The 11578-nt window shown below is 53.2% G+C and overlaps 6 protein-coding genes across 6 annotated transcripts; 3 read left to right on the top strand and 3 right to left on the bottom strand.

Annotated features, from left to right (window-relative positions):
- Nucleotides 1-341: 341 nt before the first annotated feature.
- On the bottom strand, nt 342-2357 carry AB675_7190 (Nucleolar complex-associated protein 3; the record flags this gene model as incomplete). Its single annotated transcript, XM_018147539.1, has 1 exon — nt 342-2357. The coding sequence occupies one exon, from the start codon at nt 2355-2357 to the stop codon at nt 342-344; it is 2016 nt and encodes a 671-aa protein (XP_017995007.1).
- A 238-nt stretch (nt 2358-2595) lies between these two features.
- On the top strand, nt 2596-3159 carry AB675_7189 (60S ribosome subunit biogenesis protein nip7; the record flags this gene model as incomplete). Its single annotated transcript, XM_018147537.1, has 1 exon — nt 2596-3159. One exon carries the CDS (start codon nt 2596-2598, stop codon nt 3157-3159), a length of 564 nt encoding a protein of 187 aa, XP_017995032.1.
- A 3177-nt stretch (nt 3160-6336) lies between these two features.
- AB675_7188 (uncharacterized protein) lies at nt 6337-6750 on the top strand (the record flags this gene model as incomplete). The annotated part of the gene is made up of 2 exons (XM_018147536.1): nt 6337-6609; nt 6655-6750. 2 exons carry the CDS (start codon nt 6337-6339, stop codon nt 6748-6750), a joined length of 369 nt encoding a protein of 122 aa, XP_017995013.1.
- Nucleotides 6751-7267: 517 nt separating this feature from the next.
- AB675_7187 (uncharacterized protein) lies at nt 7268-7836 on the bottom strand (the record flags this gene model as incomplete). Its single annotated transcript, XM_018147535.1, has 2 exons — nt 7268-7513; nt 7576-7836. The coding sequence occupies 2 exons, from the start codon at nt 7834-7836 to the stop codon at nt 7268-7270; spliced, it is 507 nt and encodes a 168-aa protein (XP_017995021.1).
- Nucleotides 7837-8376: 540 nt separating this feature from the next.
- Nucleotides 8377-10023, bottom strand: AB675_7186 (Protein disulfide-isomerase; the record flags this gene model as incomplete). Its single annotated transcript, XM_018147534.1, has 2 exons — nt 8377-9631; nt 9686-10023. 2 exons carry the CDS (start codon nt 10021-10023, stop codon nt 8377-8379), a joined length of 1593 nt encoding a protein of 530 aa, XP_017995004.1.
- Nucleotides 10024-10698: 675 nt separating this feature from the next.
- AB675_7185 (Pre-mRNA-splicing factor cwc15) lies at nt 10699-11378 on the top strand (the record flags this gene model as incomplete). The annotated part of the gene is made up of 1 exon (XM_018147533.1): nt 10699-11378. A coding segment is annotated over one exon (680 nt), but the record flags the coding sequence as incomplete, so codon positions are not given.
- Between the last annotated feature and the right edge of the window lie 200 nt (nt 11379-11578).

The raw sequence follows: 11578 nt of genomic DNA, 5'->3' as shown, positions 1-11578 counted from the left end.
AATAGCCCTGACGCCGCATGTGCACAATGAATGAGCAGATGAATGTTTGTCATGAGTTGCAGAACAATGCCAGCCGAAGCTGAGGCAAACATTCGCACGAAATTCGAATATTGGCTGCAAAGTGTGCTCTAGAGACTGAAGAACACGCAGCCTGTCACCTGGTAACATCATCAGCTGATCGAGCAGAATCGTTGCCAGGTACAACCAAGACGGCTTGCTAGGAGTTCCCAGAAGATCAGATCCACATGGCTGAATTGCACCAGATTAATGAGGTATTTGAGAACTCGTGGATCGATGGCGAACGTAATATCTTATTGTTGGTGGCAGGCGGCATACGATTACTACTTCTGAGCGTTTTTCGAGACAATTTTGTCGATGATGACGACCTGCTCCCTCACTTTCGGACAGTAATGTTTCCTGAGAAGCTCCTGCTCCCACACACCAGTGCCCATAGCCAATATGTTGGTACCTTCAATCGTATCACTCTCACCATGGAAGACTCCGTCCCCCTTCCGCTCATCGCTATACCATAGTGCTTCGATTTTCCGAACATGTCTATCCGCAATGCGCTCCATCAAGTTGAGAACCGCCAGAGCAGACTTTTCTGGCAGCTGAAGAGAAATCGAGAGTAGTCGCTTATAGAAAGCCGTGGCTGTCATGGTAGGCGGAGGCTGCGAAGGCGTCAGAAGGATCGACTTCATTACCCTGACAAGCAGAAGCATCGGAGTTGAAACGTTGACCCTGTTGCGTTGAGTTGCCTGATTCTCAGGATGATCGAGTCTTAGACTCTTTGGGCCCAATTCAATGTCTGGATCAAGCCCGAGACTGTACAGCGTTCGGTAGATGTGCGATGAGAAGAATGAGAGATCCAATTGGAGAGATCCGGCTGACTTTGCCACATCTTGCTGTGACAGAAGTGTGAAGGCCGTCTGTGTTGCTAATAAGGACTCTCGCGTGAAATTGCGTCCGCCCTCGTCTGCAGCATCCTCAGTATCCTCGGTATTCTCGGTATCCTCTTCAGCCTGCTTAACGATGTCTTTCAGTGCCTCAAGAATGTCGCCAAACATGTCTTGGTTAATCAGATGTGCGTATTTGGCCAATCCTTCCAAGACAGCACCCATCAGTTGCGAGGTCCTGGCTTTGAGGATGCGGAAATATGTCGCAAAGACGGCCTTCAGGGCTTCTGACTGCATCTTCTCTCGCTCCTCAAAGTTGACGCTCGCATCTGCTTCTCGCATATCCTTCTCAACGGCTTTTCTTTCTTTCGCGATCTTCTTCTCTTTCTTCGATCGATGTTCCCACTTTTGCTTCTTGACCTTCTTCCCATGAACAGTCTCCATCGGTCGAGGCCCACTGCCTTCCGTCCTCGATTGCACAGGCGCCAATTCGGTCAAGAGCCGAAGATGAAGGAAGCAGTCCACAACTTCTGCTCGCACTCGGAAATCTTTTGCTCGCATGATCTTGGAAATAATGTTGACCGCCTCCAAGGAAGTGGCACCATCGTCGTCAGAGTCGAACAGGCCCTTGACAGTCTCGATACACTTGACAAAGTCTGGCGTAGGCTCCCGACTCAGTAATTGTTGAGCAAGAATCCCAAGAAGTTCTGTTCTGTAGTTGAAGTGAGGTACTGCAAGGAGCAGTGAACAGGCGCAACTGACGGCTACTGTCTGCAATGAAATAGCGTCGGCGTCGTCAGCCTTTGGCTTTGCCAGCGATGCCAAATGCTTGACATAGCTGCCGTAATTGGTGACCAGAGAATGCTCGTACTGGCGTGTCTGCCGGACTTCCTTCGAGACCTTGTTGCCCAGATCCTCGTCTCGATATGCGCGTATCCGATATCCTGGAATCGCGTCCTTATACACAGCGACCTGAGCCGCAAGCACCAATTTCTGTACCGGCACTGGAGCGTGATCCCCTAGTTGTGCCAGCTTCTTGAATGCGCTGGCATGCTCTTCTGGGTTCTCGTTCAGTAGGCCAGCCAGCCGAGCAATCTCTTCTTTGGCCTCCAGTACTTGTTGCCGGACCGGTATCGTCGGCTGTATCTCGACCTCGGAGGGCGGCGTGACTAGCCCATTCGCAGCCTCATCTTCACTGCCTGATTGTAGGAAACTGTCCTGATCGCTGTCCTCCGGGAGCGCCGAGGACTGAGCTTGCAATAGAAGGCCTTCTTGAGACTTGGTGGGCAGTCTTGTTGTCTCCTTGGCTTGCTTCTTCCGCGTCCTCTGCTCGTACGCCTGTTCAAGATCCCAATCGGCTACTCTGCTCAGCAGATCAGATGCCTGTATGGTTTCAGAAGGGACGTCGTCGTCAATGGGTGGCGTGACCCTCCGCCTCTTGGCTGGTCGTCCGTTGACCATAGTTTCGAATGTCGGCGGAGTGTGAGAGCGTCAAACAAAGCAACCCTCTCTGCCTTCGGCGTGCAACCTGTATGACAGGAAAAATAATTCATTTTCTTTGCGGGGACGATCGCCCGGAGATAGACGGAGTCAGACATCTGCGCGTGTATTCTCCAAATTCGAAAAAAAGTTGTCCGCGACGTTCACGACATCTACACCAGTCTCCCAAACACGCACGACACAGATCCAGGACGCTACGATGAGGGCACTTACAGACGTCGAGACGCAGACGCTGTTCACAAAACTCGCCAACTACACCGGAAGATCCCTCACACAACTCATCGCATCTGCGGAAACGGGCAACGAAGACGACCGCTATGTCTTCAGACTACATGAATCACGAGTCTACTACGTCCGCCTAGGATTGGCGAACCTGGCTACATCAGTCGCAAGAGAAAATCTGCTGTGTCTGGGAACATGTATCGGCAAGTTCACAAAGACTGGCAAGTTCCGAATGCACATCACCGCACTTGATATCATCGCACCGCACGCACGGTACAAGTTGTGGGTCAAGGCCAATGGAGAGATGCCGTTCTTGTATGGTGGGAATGTCGTCAAGGCACATGTGGGGAGATGGAGTGAAGACTGTCCGGAGCACTCGGGCGTGGTGGTACTGTCGATGGACGACACGCCGTTGGGATTCGGCGTCACGGCACGCTCTACGGCGGAGGCCAGAAAGCTTGACCCGACTGCTGTGGTGGCATTCAGGCAAGGTGATGTGGGCGAGTATCTGAGGGAGGAAGATACGCTGTTTACGACCTGAAGATCCTCTCTGGGTACTCCACACTCGATCTTTCGACAGGAAATGCCCGTGCATCGCCCGTGTCTCACGCCACTAGCGATGAAGAAGTCTGGAACAAGCCAGGTCAGAGTCGCAGCTTCTAAGAGGTGCGTCGCCACGTGCGCGTGTTTCTTTCATGCGCGAGTACATGGACACACAGCCGCCCATCAATGCTGCGCAACAACAGGCATTGCTCGGTGCGTCCGGGCCGAGCGGAAAAGGGAAGGTCATTTCACTGCGTCGATGAAGTGCACAACTCTGTCATGGTTGCGTGCTCGGTTGAGCTCTGTAGCCTGTGTGTCTTTCACCCAGATCAAGCAGTTTCGACTAGGCTCAGCACGCAAGGCAGTTGCGCTTGAGGTCAAGTCCCGCGGTACCACAAGAATAGCCGCCTGCGGGCGTCCGGCAGAATCGGCGTGACCGCCAAAAGAAGTCCTTACAAGTTGGCTGGTGGCGCCTCGGATATTATGCTACGGCACCAGTACCATGGCCAGCAGCCACTGGGGCTGGCTATAAAGTCTATCCAAATGCGAATTGCCACGGAGTACGTGCTAAGGGTCTGGGTCGCGGTTCGAGACGAACGCTATGGAGATATGATTGTATGCCTGCATCCGCATCCACAATTGCATCTGAAGTGTTTCGAACCAAAGGCCCTGCGAGACCAAAGACCCGCCATGCTGCCAAGCTTTTCGCGAAGTCCGCACGTCTCAGCACCTGAAGACGGACAAGCACAGCTGCTGACCATAGTATGATCATCTTGATCCTGACCTGCACGCTCCGCCATGCAGGCATCGCTGTGTCTGTCACTACTTCTTCACTGATACCGGGCATTCACGGACGGGGGCGGATTTGCCACTATTACCGAAGGTTTTATTCTATGCATTCAAGTTGTTGATGTGGTAGGTGCTCACTTCGCTGTCATCAAGCGCTCAACTCAGTATCTACTTCAATCAATGACTTGGAGCCTTCCTGTGACTCGCATTTTGCCTGCAGCTGCAGGTTTTGCGTGGACAATACTTCCACATAGCAGCAATCAGCCGTCGCACGGTTGCTTTGCACTTACCGGGCTTTGTCCATAAAACCTTTCTACCTTCTCTGTGGGTCTGTTTCAATGCATCGAACTATAAGCGACTGATGTGGGCATTGACATGCGACTGCTTCTGTCCTAGGATTCAAAGCAGTCCGTCACCCGACCATCGACGCTCTACAGCGCCCTAGCAGAAATCTCAAAGGCGGGAACGACGCCCAGGTCGAGCAGCAGCAATGGACGATTCTAGGGCCGCTGAGAGCTTGCGAGCGCCGGCTATGTGCAATACTTGTCAAGGTTTCTTCAGAGCCGTTCTCCTCCTGCCGACAGATTTGGACCGTCAGAGACATATGCACCGCAAAGAAAACATAGCTAAGGATTGCGAAAGGGGTTCATTGCTTTCATGCCCCTTATGTATGTTTGTGCTGCACGAGGCGCCTTCGGACTATGCATCAGCGTTATGGGAGGCTTCGATGAGTGGGTCTCGGAGATTCTGGGACCCGAGAAGGGCAAACAGCTCAATTTACCTAAGAATTGACTACAGCTCCACGAGGGATCAGGCGCTCATGAGGGTACTGAATTTGATCTGCTCCAGAACTGCTGCGTCAAAGGAATGTATGCTAGAGTTGCAACGCCATTGCGCGGCACCTTCGACGACCCCAGTCGACGACGCGCGGTCGGATATTGAAATCTGTTCGAAGGCACCGAAAAGTCTCAGACGTACATGGTCAGGAGATGCAATCACCAAGACAAAGCAGTGGTTAGCAGCGTGCGTGAAGTGCCACGCGACATGTCGGGACTATCACGCAAACGCAAGCATTCGATATCCGAGGCGGCTCATCAAGGTTCCGTCCTCGACTTCGCGAGAACCACTGAGACTCGTGTACACCGACCAACTGTGCAGTTCCATCCAATATGTAACTTTGAGTCACTGCTGGGGCCGTACAGACAGAGGTCGCCTCGTCAACGAGAATCACGATCGGTACTGTCGCAATATTTCGGAAGCCGATCTCCCGCTCACCTTCGTGCAAACTTTTCTAGTTTGCCAACAGCTGGGTATAGACTATGTTTGGATTGACTCCATGTGCATCATCCAGGACTCGGAGGATGACTGGGCTTCTGAGGCTGTCCGTATGGTGGACGTATATGCTCAGTCTCATCTGACAATCGCGGCTACAGCATCAGCATGCGATGGGGAAGGTTTATTTCGAGACATTCATCCAATCTTCAGTTTCCCTTTTCTTCTGCCGACGCCTGTGCAGGCTGGTGCTGCAGATGAAACCGAGTACTTCTGCTTCCAGAGACAAAATCAATGCGGCGACTATATACTTCGCTCCTCATTGTACGCCAGGGCATGGGTTCTACAAGAGCGACTTTTGGCGAAACGCATACTGCACTTTGCAGAGGATCAGATTTATTGGCAATGCCGACAATGTTTGGACGCCACAATCGACATGGACGAGACAGCCGGTCCTGATCATTCTATGTTCAGTATGCTTCCTGCACGCGTCAGCGACGAGGAGCCAACGAGATCCTGGATAAGGCTTACCGCCACGTACAGTGAATGTGCCCTGTCGAGGGAGTCAGATAGGCTTGTGGCGATCTCAGGACTCGCACAACGATTCATGCACCTCAATCACTGGAATCAAGATGACTATCTGGCCGGGCTATGGCGGACAGAATTCCCTGGCAACCTCTTCTGGTACAGTACTTCAGTAGGCCGGCACAGAATTTCGGCCGGATCACCCTCGTGGTCGTGGGCTTCTATCACTGGCCAGATACTCTACCACAATCGAACTCCTCCGTTCCATCCGATTATCAAGGTCCTGGAGTCTCGAATTTGGCCAGCCGATCGTGTCTTCGGCGCCGTTGCTGGCGGCAGCCTCACCGTGCAGGGGTGCATGGCTTATTGTGTTGTCACTGAAGAGGGCCCTTTCGTCATAGACCTGTACGGTAATAGAATTGTCCATCACTCTGAACACAGATGTGGCGATGAACAAGACTCAGTGGTAATATCCGACGAGCCGAAGTTGTGTAACTCCTCGAATCAAGAGTCAATCATACTCCCGGTGGCATACATACTAGCACCTAGAGACGAGTATGACCTCGACCACGGACCTGGTCGTCACAATATGTCCTATGACACGCGGACGCTCGTGTATCCCAACAATATGCGGGTGTGGCCACACGAAGCGCAAGGATTCATAGGTTTGCTACTGCAAAGGACGGGCGTATCCGACGGTCAATATCGCCGCATTGGGTTCATGAGAGTCTGGTCTTGTGATCAGGGTTCATCATTCTGGAAAGAGTCACGAAGATACTTTGAGGACGCATTTACGTCCAAGAGCATCAGAGAGGACGACTATCAAGACTTCGACGGCATACAGACTTATACAATCGAAATTGTGTGATCTGGCAGCTCTGACGCTGAGTATGGGCTAACAAGATAGGACATAGCTTTCACGAATAAGCTGTTCAACCCGCTGTGCTCCACGGCGCCAGAGTCTGATGCAGTCGTTGCGTTGAAGAGCGAAATCATCAGGTAGATGGGCTCGATGACCTCTCAGCGTCCACCAATTCCGTCATGAGCTATCGTGTGCTCAGATCGTCTGCCTACGTAGCTTTCTGCCTTTCCTGCTCCCAAACAGGGCATAATTCGAGACGGCCCAGACGCAACATTGTATGCCGCAAACGTCGTCTCAAGGCCTCTGCGGCCGTCCGTGCAGCAGTCATACAGCGTGGTGCCGCATAGTGGCTTTCTGCTCATGCGGCGTCTTACGCCCCTTGATCTCGAACTCATCTGACTCCAAAGCGACGCGCTAAGTGTTGTGTGATCGCCTTGGCTGGACCAACTCCGCTGATGGAGATTCATGGGCGTCGAAGTCGCAAGATTGGTGGCGTACACGGTCACGGGGACTGTGCGTAGACTGCGTCTTGCAATTTCTTGCCGTGTCGTGAGTACACATCCGTCAAAGACTGCTCCCTGTTCATGGTCGAAGCTTTGGACACCATCTTGTAGCGAAATCCCAAGCTGCCTCAGGGGCGCTTCTGTGCCTGCTCCGTTCATAGTAGGCTCATAGTCCATCCGGCCCGTTCAGCCTGATCGAACGCCGCATCATCATGCTCCACTGCGGTGCCTTGTGCTTCGGCTTCCCCATCCGCCCTGTCCGCTCCATCTGTGCCTTCCCGCTCCTTCGCCATCTCCGTTCTGACCCACCCGTCAACCCACGCCTCCATCCCAACCCTCACCTGCCTTGGCTCCTCCCCCTCTAATCCACCACCTTCGACCACGTCAACATCTCCATCCTTCTTAAGCGTATCCAGCCCCCCAAAACCCACCACTCCCTCACTTCCCCCACTAACCCCCGCACCTCCTCTACCGCCTTGACAATCGCTGCCGTCTCAACCTCAATGTCGATCTGCGTGCTTATTGTTTGGATCGCTGATGGTGGTTTTGTGTCTTTCTGATCCGCTTGATCGGCGTCTGGGTCGGCTGAGGTGCTGTTGGGGTTGGTCGGGTTCTGGGACGCGGAGAGCAAGGCGTTGAAGTGCCGGAGGAGCGAGAGGGAGAGGTGGGAGATGCGGGATTGGAGGGCGAGGGCTGTTGCTGGAGTTGTGGTTTGGGTGGCCATTGTCGTAAGGATCAGGGTTTCTGAAACATCGAGGTTCGCCTTGAGTCAGAGATGCGGAGATGAGGAGGTGGTGGCATTAAGGACGAGGAGCAGCTCATGAGTGGTATAAGGACCACGAATCACGAAGTCACTTTGTGTTAAGTTAAGTGATGTGAAGTTGGACTGACTACGCGACTTGGAGAAATTCAAAGGCGCCGGATGACGGCAGGCCGGGTGCTCGAATTCACAGCTGGCTGTTGTAGTACACAGAAACCACTAACAGACCGAGTCAACCAGTTTTAGCCTGTGCTACGAGACGTTTGAGCAAAGCCTTGCACAGACAGCAGCGGGACTTTCGAGTCATCACGAAAGGTGAACATAGGTTGCATTGTTTCGTTGAATATGGTATCATTTTATTGTACGGCTTCCTGGAGTCATGCCACTGAAATCCTTGAACTCATCAATCATATCGAATCATCCGCATCAGCTTTAGACTTTCCTCGGATTAGCCGCCATACTCCGTGCCCCCGAGACACTCCTGATAGATAGTACATGGTTGGCTCACAGCTCATCGTGCTCATCGGCTCCAGCATCGCCGTCGGTATCGACAACGATGGTCGCAGCCGCCGCCGCAGCGTCTTTAGCCACCGAAACTACCTTCTGAGCAACGCCCTCCGCGGCCTTGGTAGCAGCTGGTGCAGCCTGGTTGGTCTCACCAGCGCTTGTCTCCGCAGCTTCCTCAGACTCGTCAACATAGGCGTCAACCTTGTATTTGCCGTTCTCCTTGACGAACTTGGCCAGGTCCTCGATGGTACGCGAGCCGGAGTACTCGATCGGAGAGTCCTTGGCACCAGCTGGGAACAGCTTAATGGTTGGGAAGCCGGAGATGTCGTCAGGCACATCGTTAGCAGTAGCATCGACCTTGGCGATGGTGACTTTGGAATCATAGTCCTTGTTGTCCTTGTAGAACTTGCCCAGCTTCTCGTAGTTGGGGGCAAGAGCCTTGCAGTGACCGCACCATGGAGCGTAGAATTCGACGAGGACGTCCTTCTTGTCGTCGAGAACGATGTCCTTGTAGTTGTGGGCTACGACAATGGCGACCGGGCCGTCGTTGCTCTCAGGAATGGGCTCAGACTTGATGCTGGGGTCGAGCTTGCCGTCGACGAACTTCTGGACGAAAGCTGCGATCTTCTTCTCCGTCAGATCAGCACCCTCAAATGGGTACTTGGTGTTCTTGGCAGGATCTTGAATGGCGAATGCAGGGAAGGCATCGGTCGGTAGATTGAGGTTGCCGGCATGAGCGCCGAATGCCTTCGCATCGATAGTGGCGAAGTTGACCTTGCCGCGGTGCTTCTCAGCGATGGACTTGAACGCCTCACCAAACTTGGTGCGCTCTTCAGGAGTCTCGGCGAAGATGTAAGCAAGAGGAATACCAGCTGAGATGTAGCCACCGTATGTCTCGGGGCCAATTTCGCCAATAAGTGGTGTTGATGCGGTCTTGATGAATTTGGAGATGGAGTCATCGGTCAAAGCCTCCTCGAAGACGGTCTTGCCCTCGTCGAAGTCCTTGTAAAGGACGAGACCAGGCACCTTGACGCCCTCAGCCTTAGCCAAAGCGGCATCGTTGGTGGCTCCGAAGATATATTCGTCTCGCAATGATTCTGCAGCGGCAGTAAATGTTGTGTTGGAGGTCTTGTCATCCTTATCGAAGTAGCCGACAACGACGACTTTGTCGGTGGTCTTGAATTCCTCCAGGGAGTCGGCAGTAAGGAGTGAGACGGCCGGTAGTTGCTGTTTGGTCATGTATGAGACGATACTATCAACTTGTCAGCGTTGGGCCTCCGGCAGAAGCAGACATGAGATCACTTACGCAGGAGCTTTTCGTGCACCACCATACGGCTTGATGTTGTCGAGACCACGGAAGACCTTGACGGTAGGGTAGCCCTCAACACCGTATTCTTTGCAGAGATCGCTCTCGGCTGTGCAGTCGACCTTGACTAGGGGGATGTTTTTCTCCTTGAGTGTGGTCGCCGCCTCCTCATACTCAGGTGCGAGAGCCTTGCAGTGACCGCACCATGGCGCAAAGAACTCTGCGAGGACTAGAGGATGGTCTCCTACGAAACCTTTGAATGTATCTTGTTTGAGGTCGTGGACATCGCTGGCAGTGGCTACCGCAGCCAGCGCCGCTGCGGCGAAAGCGTAGCGCATGATCGCTGCTAGATGAAGGAAAAAAGTGGTGCGACAGCGATTGTCGAAAGATGGCGATGGAGCAGCGATGAGATAGATGATGATAAGGTGGTCTGTGATGCAAGGAAGGGGTCTGATATAATTTATTTCGAGACTGTTAAGTTCAGTAATCGAGGGGCCACGCTGGAGTGAAGCCAGCTGTCCTGATATTCACGGTCGATCCACACTTTAACTACTGCTCAGGCCTTGCCACCTGGAATACCCCTGAATAGCCACCTGCAAGCCTCTGTCACCCCTTTAAGTGAAGATACTCGGCCTTTTGAGTGCCTCTGTCTGATTGGTATCAGGCGTATTCCCCCTTAAAACGGCGTGACATCTCGAACGGTTCACTCATCGTTGCATGCTTCAAATCCTGACCATATCGGACTGCCAGTGCTCGAGGCGGCAGGCAAAGCCTTCTCGGATTCTGCGCCCCGAAAGTTCGTCTTGCCCTTTCGTGAAAGGGTGTAGTCGAGAGTTTGGTCTCTCGGAAATCCCCAAACCCACCCGGGCACCTCTGCAACGCATGCCAAGCAGCCCATGTTTAGCCTAGTGCTATGTGTCACCGTTTTCTTAACGTCTCGAGAATTCTTAGTGACACTCGAGACGCAGTAGTATCGATTCCACTATCAGACTGAGCCCCATTCCATCGCAAATATGACGACGGCTCATCGTCCGACGTTCGATCCTGCGCGGGGCAAGGAAGCGCTTCGAGGGCCTGCTTACCATCAGCGGCTTATGCCAGCACATACCCAACTCAAATTTAGACAACAAGGCCAGGGCGGTGCTGCTGACACGGCGGAGCGAGATCTACGGGCAGAGCTGCTCGCTGCAGAGGCAGCTCACTTCGCAAAGACCGGCAAAGGACCTGCGCCCGCGACTTCAACGCCTGTCCCGAAGCGACAATTAGAAGCGCCAGAGGCCGCGGATCCGGAGGATGATCCACAGGCAAAGAGACGGCGAATATTGGAAGAGTCAAGAGATATCGATGCAGACTCGGATGGCAGTGACGATGAGGAAGAGGACAGCGATGATGACAGCGACAGCGACGAAGACGAGACGGCTGGTCTGATGCGCGAGCTGGAAAAGATCAAGAAAGAGCGTGCAGATCAGAAGGCCAAGGAAGATGCTGAGAAGGCAGCAGAGGAGCAAGAGGAACGTGAAGAGAAGATCGCACTCGGCAACCCTCTATTGAACCCGAGGGCGTTCAACGTCAAGCGGAGATGGGACGACGACGTCGTGTTCAAGAATCAGGCAAGAGGCACAGAGCAGAAGGGCGGCAAAGAATTCGTCAACGATCTGCTACGGTCCGATTTCCACAAGAAGTTCATGTCCAAGTATGTCCGTTGATGGCAAAATTGCACGACCACACGCGAGTACGACAATGCATTCATCTGCAGCAAGCATCTTCTTCGCGCAGATCATGTTATCTACATGCGGTGCACCTCATTCTCACCATAAATTCGAGTCGAGACATGGCCAGAGTAGGGTGCTTGCACCCTTTCCTAATTGGAATTTACTCTGGCCATGTCTCGAC

Source organism: Cyphellophora attinorum (assembly GCF_001299255.1).
Source record: "Cyphellophora attinorum strain CBS 131958 chromosome Unknown Contig45, whole genome shotgun sequence".
Taxonomy (NCBI): domain Eukaryota; kingdom Fungi; phylum Ascomycota; class Eurotiomycetes; order Chaetothyriales; family Cyphellophoraceae; genus Cyphellophora; species Cyphellophora attinorum.
This window is presented reverse-complemented; position numbering and strand designations above follow the sequence as displayed.